General features: G+C 41.3%; 1 protein-coding gene across 1 annotated transcript in view; it reads left to right on the top strand.

The window, feature by feature from the left end:
• Positions 1-13,662, top strand: part of LOC111663304 (protein sidekick-1) — a 219,891-nt gene that overhangs the window by 187,613 nt on the left and 18,616 nt on the right. The window contains exons 28-31 of the mRNA XM_023417470.2: positions 937-1,123; positions 2,107-2,205; positions 4,872-5,066; positions 12,455-12,656. Of these exons, the coding sequence (XP_023273238.1) occupies positions 937-1,123; positions 2,107-2,205; positions 4,872-5,066; positions 12,455-12,656 (683 nt within the window). The remainder of the gene's footprint in view (positions 1-936; positions 1,124-2,106; positions 2,206-4,871; positions 5,067-12,454; positions 12,657-13,662) is intronic.

Here is a 13,662-nt window from a genome sequence, read left to right as displayed (position 1 = left end):
CACCACTTACTGGCAGTCACACCCGTTCTTTAACACTCAGTGTAGTTCCAACTGCTTTTTCCGGGCTCCCACGCACACCCTCCAGGGGTTTATTATAATGTTCTCCACTTCTTTGTTTGATTATAAAATAAAGAGAGGACACGTAGCTATTGTCTGTGTTTTTGCAATATTGCTTTCTTGTTCTTGTTGGCAAATATCAGCAGCAGCAGCAACATTCATATTCATTTGTAGTCATGTTTCTGGCCTTCTGGGGAATGTAAGTCCATTAATAACTCTCCTTTCAGCTCTGTTTCGGTCTCCAGCAAATCCTGAGGGAAATATCTGACTCTTTTGCTGCTAAATGCTCCACTTTGTTCACCAGGTAGTTGCTAACAGCAGGCTTTAAAACTTTGTCACTAAAAACAGCTGCTTGTTGTGGCCAATAGCCACACTATAAAAGCAGTGAGAGTGAACCAGAACGGTTAATCCTGAAAGCCAGAAAACCAAAACACTGAGCTGAAAGTTGTTATAAAGTTCCATAGAGTAGGGGGAAAGCGGAGCTAAAATCAGTGGGTTCATCACTATGAGCGAGCCCTTTCACATACAAGCAGTCCTGCAGGCCATTGTTAGTATTATATAAGCTCTAAAGATTTACATCTTGGCTGGAAATGAACAGGCCTGGAGATGAGTGCTACAGGCAGAAGACATAAAATACTGAGAGACTAACTCACTGCTGGTTCTGGGGTTTTTTTTTAATTGGACAGGAACAAAATATAAAATAAAACCAGTTTAATCCTAAAAAGCCAAAGTTACTGTAAATAAAGGGGAAAAAACATAAGCAATTCTTTCAGAGCTGGCAGAGAGGACTGTAGAATCACATATTTGTTCACTTCTTATTTATATTTGTGATTGTGTATGTGAATTTGTGTGTGACTTAGTGTGTGTGTCTGTGCTCAGGTGTTGTACAGTGAGAAGGACTCAGAAGGTCCTCCCAGTGTTCAGGTGGCAGAAGGAGAGGGGAATATGTCGCTGCTCCTCAGGGTTCTCCAAAAATACACAGTGTACGTGCTGCAGGTGCTGGCGTACACGCGGATGGGTGACGGCCCTCTGAGCAACCCCATACTGCTCCGGACCAAAGAAGATGGTAGGATCTGTGTGCGTGTGTCTCGGTGTGATCACTGACCTTTCTGTCGAGCAGTTTGTTCAACACTTTTGCCTTCTTCTCACCTCTGTGGCTGCTTTTCACCTCTTTACACCTTCGGCTGTCAACGCAGCCATCAGCCCATCTTCCCCCCACTTCACTGATCATCCACTGGGTTCAGCTCACCCATCAGACAACCCTCCACAGTCTAAACACGGAATACACTGAATTGTGTATGTGTGTGAGTGTATTTGTGTTAGTGTTTGCCGATGTGTGCAGATCTCTTCAGATGCAGAGATGTGTTAACCATGGCAGACTTTTCAGGATGCCAGCAACCCGGTCTGGTCTTTCAGAATAATAAAAATACAAGCACGCAGGGACACTGGCGCGCACTCACACACACACACACACACACACGCATGCACAAACGGAGAGACTCATATGCACACACTCATACACACTCCTCTTTTATCAAACAGTGTCACGTTTGAAAAGTTTTTCTCATTTCAGGATGAAACAAGAACAGGGAAGTCAATTCCTGGCAATGTATAATGAAGCTCCTTCCTGTCTGTCCGTCACACACATACACGTACTGTACATACACACATGTACACACATAAATTCAAGTTGACATGTATTTGGTGGTGTGGAACACGTGCTTTTTATCAGGAACAAAGGCAGAGTCGGTGTGAGGTTGAGAGAAAATTACATTTTCTATTTTGTGACTTTTAGAAGTGCCTCTTAAGAATGTATAAGACACTCACTGTGCGTGCGTGCGTGCGTGCGTGCGTGCGTGCGGAGCAGATGCACATACATCTGTGAGCCTTGGTCTCGTCATACTAATGTATTAGAATGTAAGTGCCTGATGTTGAGACATTCTCTTTCTCATTACAGTATTGAAGTGAGTTTGTTTGTCCTCGTTTCTCTTTGTATATATTATTATAGTTTCATTCTCTGCCAACTCCCTTCTCTAATTTTCTCTCCAGTCCCTGGGCCCCCTGTCAGGATGGTGTTTCCAGAAGTTCGATTGTCATCAGTTAGGGTGGTTTGGCAGCCACCCACAAACCCCAACGGCATCATATTAGGTACAAAAACAAACACACAAACATACAAGAAAGCACATATTTGACAACAATATTTTAATCATAATCGAAAGTTTCTTACTCGTAGTGGCGAGAGATTTATTTTCAATTGCTGAAGGACAGAGCTCGGCTTATAGAGGGAATGAGTTAGCAGTTTTAAACACATGAACACACACACACACACACACACCGCTGTGATCTTTCAAGGGAAGGAAGGAAGTAAAAGCCGTAAAATGGAAAAGAGCTGATTCTGTTTTTAGCTTTCAAACAGGGGTCAGCTCTTTCTACTCTCCACTTCACTGCCGAGGCTTGTTGGTATTTATGTACATGTGTGTGTGTGTGTGTGTGTGTGTGTGTGTCTGTCTGTCTGTCTGTCTGTCTGTCTGTCTGTCTGTCTGTGTGTTTGTGTGTTTCAAACATCAACAGCTTGTACCTTAGAAAAGGGCTATTATAGCTGCTGAAGCAAGACCCCCTTCCCAATGCATACATAAACACATATATAAACACACTGAGATTCACACATATAACTTGTTTCCTAAACCTGCAAATCACAGCGTGGAGAGCGAAAGAACAGATTAATGAAGAGGAAGAGAAGCAAAGTAGAAGCGAGAGGAATGTGAGAGCTGCTGAGCTGGAAAGAGAGAGAACAGAAGGGGAGAGACAGCAGAGAGGAGATGTATGGAGGTGAGAGGAGGGACAGGTGTGTGTGTGTGTGTGTGTGTGTGTGTATATGCGTGCGTGTGTTGCACAAAGGGGAGAAAGAGGATTTGTCCTCTCAGTGGGGGGGGGACTCGAGCAGGACAGTGTGAGTGATGTGTGACTGTATTGTAAGAGGGAGGACATTTAGTGCGACACCACTCTGTGACAGAAGGATGAGTAGGAGGGCAAATCTCTCTCTCTCGATCACACAGACACACAAACAGAGTCCTGCTGTGTCCTTGCTTAGTTTATGTGTGCGTATGTGTGTGTGTGTGCGTGCGTGTGCGTGTGTGTGTGCGTGTGTGTGTGCATTTTGCAGATACAAATAACTGTAGTGTACCGGGTTCTTTAGCGCTCATGACTGCCTCATTTCTCCTTGGGTTCTCAACCCATGGGGCACTGACACAGAAGGTGGACAGAGGAGAAACAAGACACAGAGGGTGCACGATCTAATTTGGCACGAGGCATTTGCGTTTTCACATGACCTCTCTATGAATATAATAGAGCCACATGCACCTGAACATCAGTGGCAAACAGACGCTGTATCCCATTTCCATACCACATACTAATTATAATTCAAATTTGAGTAAGTAGTAGTAAAAGTCAATGCATGTTAAAAAAAAAAAGGGAGCGTGCTATAAATGTGTACTGTTGTCCCACGATGCACTTGTCAAAGGAAATGGAGGAGCTGCACAACATTTTGTTTCTTTACAAAGTTTTAATGGCAGTGGCATTTCAAAACCTGCCTGTCGCTGCACGTATTGCATCACTGGCTGTTAGTACAAAACTGTAAACAACACTGATTTATTGGCTAAAGCAGCCAACACTATATAGGTTGGAGGAAGAAATACAAAGAATCTGCTATCATTCTAGCACTGCACTTGCTGTACGATTTTCATCAACGCAGACAAGGCCAGTGAGGATTCAGCAACTAAAAGCACAAAATATATATGTGCAGATACACTATGTATAAATTCACATTTTGAATGCCTTAAGCTAAGAGGCAGTATGAAATATAAGGTACATTATATCTGTTTGTGGAAGAGAAAAGCTCTCCCTGACATGACACAGTCACTTTGTAATGGAGGTTTAGCCTCATGTGTCTGATACCAGCAATGTCCTAATGATATTCAGTACAGAACATAATGCTGTGCTCTGACCCAATTGTTTGGATGCAAGAGGATTTGTAGTGTAGCTGTTATCCAATAATCTTCCACATGCTGCGCTCACATTAACATACAATCAGACTATCTGATGAGATTATCAGACACACAACCAGATTATGTGCCTCTGAGCAGATTACCATGACAGTTTTACTGTGAACCAATCGTATCCACACACTTGTGAATTTGTGTGATTTCATGGCTGTGTGGTCGTGTGTATTTGGTGTACAATACAATCTTCATATTAACGGCCTTTGTGAGTGGCCAGTGGCCTGTGGAAAGCTTGGTCGGGGATCAGTGGTTTGAGGTTGTGTTGTGTGTTGAAGGATGTTAGTGTTATTACATGGCCTACTGCACATGAGACAGAGGAACAGACACAAGCCGTGTACACCATGGGTCACAGCCAAGGGGGAGGAACAGAGGTTGTATGATTATAAAATGTGAGCATGTATAGGGGGAATGTCAGTATGTGAGCATGTACTGGTGTTCAGTGACAAAATGATGGCTTGCTCTATAGTTGTCTGCAAGAGAGAGTCATAAGGCTCCATACATACACAGGAAGTAATAGGAAAGAGGTGGAAAGGGACAGGAGCTGCAGAGACCCATGTTTGTTTGTATGTGTTATTGTGGAAATGAGGCTGTGTGGTATGGCATTGTGTAGCTATGTGCAGACTTTTTCCTATCTCACATTGTGCTGCCTTTGATTCCTGTGTGCTCTGTGATCTAATGTAGGCCACAAAAAAAAACACATCCACACAAGAATTTCTGTCATCCCTCCTCCCTTTTGTCTATTTCCTCTCTCACTAGGCTACCAGATCTCCTACTGCCTCGACAGCAGGGACCCTCTGCGCTGGACCACAGTGGAGGTGGGCTCCAATGCTCGGCAGTTCACTGTCACGGGACTTTCCCCTGAGCAGACATACGTGTTCCGACTCACTGCTCGCACCGCCGTGGGCTGGGGCGAAGAACAGGAGGCCCTGGTTGTTACCACTGAACGTAGAGGTGAAGGACACACGCATACACTTTAGCAGTACTTGGGATCTCATTTGCTATCCTATTTGTCTGATTCTGAATCACTTCCATTAAAACATAGTAGGAACCCGACCTCCATGAACACTCAACCTCATCCAGAAACCTCAGGTGCTGAATGTGTTGTATCACAACATACATTTCAAGCTGAAAGCAATACTGCATATTGCTTTCAGCTTTCTCCTATCCGCTGCTGGTATGTTTCACTGTAACATGTTTGTTCAGTTTCAAGCAAATTGTTAGGAAGAAACTAAAACTGAAGCTGTCAAACTATTTGGCCTAATAAGTCACACTTAAATTTTGACAAATTATTGAAGACTGTGTGGCTGAGACGGCAGCCGCCACTCCCAAACCAGCCTCCCCCTCTTGTCTGTCTCGCCTTACCTGGCCAACAGTGAATCAGCAGTAGGTGGGAGGAAGACAGAGGACAGGACAGAGACTTTTTTCTGTGTTTTACTTTCATTTTAAACTCAGTGTTTTAATTTCAAGAATATAAATGAGTTTTTTTAAGAAGTAAGTTTTTACATTTGCTTCCAGAGACTTATGACTTTTCTAAACATTACTGTTGTTGACATGAATACATTATAATCCTGTTTTGAATTTATTATTTTTCTTGTACAGTAATAAAAAAAAAAAAACAATGTCAACAAGTTACCAGAGAAATAAGAACTAGTGATACCATCTCTAGCAGCAACAGGTGTCAGTAATATTCATAATTACACAACAGTTAATTCCGACCAAGTAATTTGATTGGACGAGAGGCGTTCCATGGGTGCTGATATAGAGTATCAGCACTGGGACTTGTGTATCACTCAGCTATATAGGGTTTCTGAACGCAGCTGTTCAGTTTGGTTTGAAGTTCCAGAGCACGGTGCGCTTGCTCACGGGCGTGGTGTACTAGAAATCCTAAATGGAACAGAGTCATCATAAACGCTATTAGTTTCACCTATGTTTTTCTTGCGATGCTGAGTTAAAGTGTCTGCTTTAAAAAAAGCTCTACAGGGACAAATCTTCCGTTATATTTGGACCAGTCAGTATGATTTAATTCTGAAACGGTATTAAATCACACAGTAATGGAATCAGTGTAACAAGTGTTTTCGTTTTGTTTCTATGAAAAAAAAAAAAATTACTTTTCTACATTGCTGGATAATTGAACTAGAATAATGGGGTGTAAGCTTGGAAGCTTTGAGTAATGACGAATAAAATTTGCTTTTTCATGCAGCCCTCTATGTACTTATCATGCATCTCATGTGCCATTTATGCCACAGCAATTTAATAAACTGTAATGAAATTCACATTCAATCATAATGATGCATAAGGACATAAAAGGTGTTCAATCAGATTAGACATAAAGATTCTGTAAATGAGCCAATTTTTAGCAGGAGTGACTTGATTAATGTTATTAATTTTACCTGTGCTTTTACCTTTTACTCGTTTGCCATTAGAAAAGTCTATTATAGGAGAAAACCACAATTGTTTTAATATTTTGTCTTCTCTTTTCATATTAACTTTGGCAATAAATATTAACTTTGGTAAATTGGACAAAAATTATATTTTGTCACCCATTATGTTATTTCTTACAGTAGTGCCAGTGCGGGAAGAGTATGGAAAGGTCAGGTGAAGTTTTAGCATTTAAAAATTTTATGATCTCTACTTAGAGGTGTAATGAGTTGCGGTCTATGTGCGAAGTCCCTGCAGAGATAAAGTTAGGGAAAGAAAAGCGAGCGGGAGCTTCAGGTGTGGAGCTCAGAAAGGTTATCTGTGCTTCAACAACAAGTAGTTAGTGGTCGGACATGCAGAACCCATTGTTACCGGGCACAGAGCATTGGCACAAGTTAAAGAGTGTGACCTTTTTAATGTGTGGACATTTTACATACAGAACAAAACGTAATGACATTTTGAAAGAGCTTCTTGGCAGTAAATGCAGATATTGAAATCACCAGGTATTTGTCCTCCGGCAGGGATTTAATGAGAGTCAGGAGTTTCAAAAACTGAGTTTGTTTAAAGCTGGTCACTTTACTCAGCCAGCTTTGTTAAATCATGAAAAATTTTACTTTTTCTTTTTAGTATTTTTAAGTATACTACCTCCTGTACACACCAAAATTAATTGACGTGAGTGACACAACGAAGGTGACTAGCCTTTCTCACCAACTGTCTTGCACCACTGGCCACTATCTCATAGCATCTTGCGCTGGTGAAAAGAGTTAGTAGTTAGTCTCTTTTAGATAGAATGGATCAGAAAGCGAGATCTGAAAGCCATAAATCATAGATTCCAATCCAAAGTAAATAGTATTGATCAATCTTGAGATAGTTAGAACTAGAAGTGAAAAACTGCAGATAGCACCCTGCACTTGTCTTTTAGGGCAGCAAAAATGTTGCTAATTTACCTTCAACATTTCAGCTAATTTAAGCAGTCACTGGCCTGATCATAGGGAATAAACTGCGACAATAACAGAATTTTAAAACAGAAACAGACTATGACGGTTTATGCCTATGGCGGGGTGTAGGAGGCTGAGCAGTGACTGTAACTCTCCCAAGATAATTTTCTCTCTAAAAGCCTGAAACAGATGTATTTCCTGCAAGAGAGTCGTTGGCCAGAAAGGAGGAACAGCTTTTTATAGTGACTTGATTTTTAAAGAGGTGAAGTGAGTGAGGAGTGCAGTTCTTTTTCATTCAATTTTGAAACAAATAAAAAGTCAAGTTTTTATCCTCCTTGGATTCAGAGGTCGTGATGCTTTTATCTCGTCTTATCTAGACGTCTGCACCTCTCTTCCTGCCTCAATCAGCTGCTTTCATGTCTTCAGCTTATTTCAAATACAGCAGCCATTTCAACTGAAACCAAATGAAGATTCACCTATACTCCAAAGGTTGCAATAAATCTGGGCTCAGACTACAGGAGGTTTGCCCCGATTTAACCCCAATTCACCCCTCCCAACAATCATAGGAGAAATCTGGCCCTGGACCTATGTCGATACTGATGTTTGGCCCAGATAATCTGGTAAAAGGATCACTTCACAGATCCAGTCTTAAGCCTCCCAAACTGCTTGGCTCATTGGCTGTAGCCAAGCAACAATAAACAGTGTAGTGGTTGAGGCTAACATTAGCTAGCATACTAATGTTGACATATTAAAACAGACAGTTAAAATCTCACCTCCAGTTCTCGCTGAAGAATGAAAAAGCCACATGCCTGTGTCTCATCCAGGCTCGTTCAGCCTTCTGCTTTTGTTTTTTCCTCACTGCAAAGTTTCACGTTACAACAAGTTGTTACACCACAGTCTCCATTTTGTTTACATATGCTTCCCAATGAGATGATGCATTGCTCCCTCTGGCACAGTAATCTTAATAATATCCTGTAATGTGTGATGCACCATTAGTTTCAAATCATCCTCATGATCGGTAAATCTGAAGATTTCAGGGGCTGTTCTGCCATAGGTGCAGGCTACTGACTGTTTATGTGGACTAAGTAATACAGGTGCTATTTTGGGTTACACAGCATGAATGATCTGACTGATTGATAACAAGAGATTTATCATACAGGAAATACTGACAGGATGCCAAGGGATGGATGGCAGGATGACAGCGTTACATTGAAAAGGAGGGGACAGCAGGAATCAAATTGTAAAGATGGTTTATGAAAAGTTTTATTACCAAATAAACGAGAAAACACTAGTAACTAAGAATGGGCTGTAGACAGTTGAAGGTTATGTTTACTTAAAAACAAGGCAAATGTTTTTAAAGGGTTTTTGTTATTATTTCCCAGTACAAAAAGAGAGTATCTCAGGGTTATTGAATTAAATGTATTAATCAATGCTTTGCCTTCTGTCAACAATGTCTGCATCTCATTCAACTTTTTTCCTCTCATCAATCAACGCTGCATGTTAACAGACAGGACAGTCCCGCCTATTAGGATGCAATAAAACAGGATGTATGAAATAAACAAAGCTTATCACGTCGTTTAACTGTGTTAGCTGAAGCTATAAGCCATAAAAGTCAAGACCACAGATCCATCATCCGCATACAGTACCTCAACCCCGAGTGTTACAGCTACAGGCAGAGTGGTGGGTCACTAAGAGCAACTCTCAGGGTTAGCTGATAACAGGGCAGGCAGAAGACAAAAGCACTGGCAGGCTGGTGCAGTGAAGTAGTCTTTAATAACAGGCAGACAAGATGGCAGGCAGCAAAAGCAGGTAGCAGGACCACAGGGAAACCACATGGGAAAGGATCCGACAAGGAACAAAGGCAGCGAACTGGTGAATGTGGTGCAAGGCTGATTGTAGAATGAGGTGCAGGTGGGGAGAGCTCAGGTGACTGAAGGGCTGATGACAACTGGGAACAAGTGTGTGGATGGGTGAGGCAGTCGGTCGAAACTGAATATGGAGGAAACTTCTGTTGCTAGATACTGAAAATACATTTTCTTTTGAAAATGTATCCTACAATTAATTATAAAAATCATATGTACAAACATTTAACAGACATAGGTCTCATTAGTATTATGTTCAGTGAGCAGGGTGATATTACCAGTTGATAAAGACACATGGAAAATGAAAGGTTTAAGTTGAGGTGTAACCACTCTGGAGCTAAGAAGAACCATCACACCAAAGTGAAATATCACTTTGATAATCACTTCAAAAGTTCTGGTGTCTCAGTAGCCGAACGCATGAATAACTTTTGGTTTGAATGTAACTCACAGCCTTTGATATATGTCACCCCTGATCTCTTTGTCCAATTTTCTCTGTCAGACTGGTAAAGCATTGAAATGCTGCAAAAGTCCTTATATTAAATTGTGACAGTGAAGTGATTTTTTTTTATTTATTTATTTTTTTTATGAAAACCTGGAATCATGATGTCAGATATTCTGTTCGGAGCTATGAGCTTGTGTAGTGCATTTTAATTGGATCAGATATCATAACATTGGCAGCATCATTATCAGGATTTCTTTAGAATAGAATTCAGTGGTTCCCTGTTCCACTTCAGTAACATAATGGCCCATTCTCAATGTGAGATAGACAGAATAGCCTAATAGAGATTTCTTTCTGATGATGCTGAAGAGACCAACTTAATCCCTAGAAAAAGAAAATTGGTTTTTTGAGCGTGCATGTGGGTGTGTATGTGTGAGTGTGAGGCTGCATGAACATGCATGCATGTATTATAGAGAAAACTGCAATTCCCCCCAGAGAGATTTGCCTATGCTGATGTTTGTCTCCAAGAGGGTGATAACTGATAAGATAATGGACAACATATAGTAGCATATTTAGCAGAATTCATTTCCCCACACCCCATCTTTTCACCCCTCTAATATCAACCCAGTCCTCATCCCTTCTACGCTCAAACCCTCACCTCACCTCTCCTCTTCTCTCACTTTGTCGCAGTAAACAGTCGTGTAAGTGCTGAAATGGCAGCACTTGTTCTCACAATTATGAGGTGATTATCAGAACATGATCTTTACTGTGGAATGGAACAAGAGGAGAACAGACAGAGAGACACAGATCGTATCAGGAAAACAAAAGAGCGAGCGAATAGTCAAATCTTGAAGGGAATGAAGAATAAGGGCATGAGGGAAGAAGGGAGACAAACAGATTTGACTTAAATTACTTGTGATAAGAATGAATGAAGGAAGGCGAGCCTGTGTGTGAGTGTCAGTGTGTGACTGTGTTTGTGTGTTTGTTTGAGAACATAAGTGCGGATTAATTAAACTTCAGAGAAAATCGATAATGCTTTTATTTCGAGTCTTAATCGATAACCTGGTGCCTCAGAAATTAAACAGTTGTGCCCCCCCCCTTTGGGTGTGGTTGTGTTTGTGTGTGTGCACACACATACGTGTGTACACACGTCCACTAATCACATGGCTACTGCCAACACAGTTGTGCAAAGACACTGACTCCTAGAGCCATCTTTCATCTTCTAATTGAATAGTGAAGACACGGACAAATACACACACACACACACACACACACACACACACACACACACTGGCAATCTGCTGAGGAATTGTTTGCAGCTTTGATGCCGCAGCGGTTAGATGTCTTGTTTCATTTAAACATATGTATGCAAATGCAAGTTACACTGATGCATATGTGATGTAAATGTAGCCTGCCATGTCCTGTCTTACAAGCTTTTTGCAGCATATGGTCCATGATTGTCTCCATTTGTCCAGGTGACAATTAATTTCGATATTTATAGCTACAGATAGGAGGGAAGTCAAAGGAAATACCTGAATTAATAAGTGGAGAAACATCTTGACAGCAGATGTTTCTACACAGTGCATTTACATGCATTTAAGTAACCAGGATTCAGTTGACTCTGCAGTAAGCTCATTTCTTAAACGTTGGTTCCTGTAATCGAGGTAGGGGATCAGACAAACCAAATTCAGAAAACTGATTTCTTGGTCATGTATTTGTGTATCAGTGTCTCTAATCAGCGTTTCTAATCAGCTTTTTACATGCATGCATGTGTACGACAAAGACTTCAGGCAGAGAAATCATCACTGTGACAGCAGAACGGATGAAAAGAAAGATCATTACATACATGCATCTTTTATTCAAAATAATTCCATTCAAAGTCTGACTAAAATTGAAACTAACTCAAAGTGCCTTCTAGAAGTGTAAATATGTCAGTCTCCACTTCCAAACTATTAGCAAAATGTAGACACTTTCATGCCGTTGGAGAAGCTGTGTTGTCTCTAGCCCGTCCCCCTCATGGCAGTTTAAGCCCCCCCAAAACACACATACATGTATGATATCATTACTGCAGTTAAAATAATAGCATAGAAGCTGTTCTGGACGCCTGTAATGGCCCAACACTTAACCAGAACACTTTGCTTGCTTTTCCTTTAATTTGTCATCCACGCATTTATCTCCATCACAAACAGCCACATTTGCGATGGAGATAAGTGTTTGGATGTTTTGACCTTTTTTCATTTGTTTTTGGCATCCAGAACCTTCTTGACACATGGTAACGTGTAAAAGCTCTGTCCTTTAATTTGTCACTTGACTGTATATCTAAAGCACTGAGTGCAGTCTTTTTCTCTTGCAAACAAAAATACACAAACAAATGTGATAACAGCCACATAATGTTAAATCGCTAAAAACATAATCTTGTGTATGAATCTATGTTTGGAATGTGTCGGAATATCAACAAGTGTTTATGTTTTTTTTTATCAAAAAATAGCAGCAGAAAATTTCATTTGTTGCTCACAATTTTTTCTCATCCTTCCCCTGCAATTCCCCCGTCTCTGTCCCTGTCACATCACTTTTTCTACCTTCTCTCTCTTCCCCTCTCTGCTCTCCTTTGCCTCTTTCGTCTCCTCCCACTCTCATCTTTTTATCTTCCCTCTTTTCCCCTCTCCCATACCGCATCCACAGAGCGTCCCCAGCCGCCAAGGAGGTTGTCTGTTCCTCAGGACGGGGTTGAATCTCGCCGTCTCCGCCTCCACTGGGTGACTGGCGGCTCCGGCTCCTCTCCCCTGAGATACTTCACTCTGCAGGTCAAACAGCTGCCCAGCGGGGACTGGAACACACACGTCGCTGACATCCCACACAACAAGACCGCCTGGACCGTTGACGGGTACACACACACACACACACAAATATACACATAGCTGTTGTGTTTGCTTAAACCCCTCCTTCAAACAGTGATTGTCCAATCACAGCTTTCCAATAAGCAGCAGCTCTGTCAAGTTCTGACTACTCCATCTATAAAGAGTTTGGAGGGTGTTTTTTATTTTAGTGTTTCCAAGAGCAGAAGCGTAAAGAATGGATGTTTGCTGTAACATACATCACAAACGTTAGCATGACTAGCTAACAAGCCTACTACCTATAGCAGTAACTTTCATGAACCGTCTCACAGTTCATTGGGTCACAGGTGACAGTACAAAGCTCCAATCACAGCAGCAGCAGTGTGGAAGCCAATCCTTGATGCCTTTATATCAGAGTTTAGCCTATCGTTAACATCTCTGTCCTGCTCTTTATTGGATTTTGGGAGAGCATACACTCCAGCAACCCCAGCAAGCTTCCCCGAGATAGCATTGCATTTGACAAACATATCAGTTAGTTAAATCTAACATCTCTCGCTTGTCCAGGTGTGTAAACTAAGAGGCTAAACAGGATTATGTTAGGATGAAAATTTTCCTCATTATCCTACACTGTCATACAAGCTGTTTCTGTATTTCCATGTCTTCTACCTCAGTCAGGATTTTTGCCCTTTTAATTTTAGCCTCAATCTTTTGGCTCAGTGTGGCCAGAAAGCTGCATATTTACTTTCACAAGATACTTGTTTTAAATCGAGTCAGCTTGAAATATGTGCTGTGTGAGAGCAGAAAGCTTGACAGGCATAGCAACAGTATCTAAGGGGGGACAGGGCTCACCTAACAGTCAATTAGGCCATGTCAAGTATCCTTGGAGAAAACAGGCATAATTACTGTTTTTTCTTTTTTGCTTTCATTACAGAGCACTAACAAGGGAATGTTGTTTAGCATGACATGCTGCATTTGAATTAGTTAAAGTCAATCTGTAAAAAAAAAAAAATCTTGTAATGTTTATGCATCCCTGGGGAGAAGATGGACAAAGAGGGG

Source organism: Seriola lalandi, unplaced genomic scaffold, assembly GCF_002814215.2.
Source record: "Seriola lalandi dorsalis isolate HSWRI2012SDOR001 ecotype SW California unplaced genomic scaffold, Sedor1 jcf7180002054574, whole genome shotgun sequence".
Lineage (NCBI taxonomy): Eukaryota > Metazoa > Chordata > Actinopteri > Carangiformes > Carangidae > Seriola > Seriola lalandi.
The sequence above is the reverse complement of the archived record's forward strand: the minus strand, read 5'-3'. Positions and strand labels throughout refer to the sequence as shown.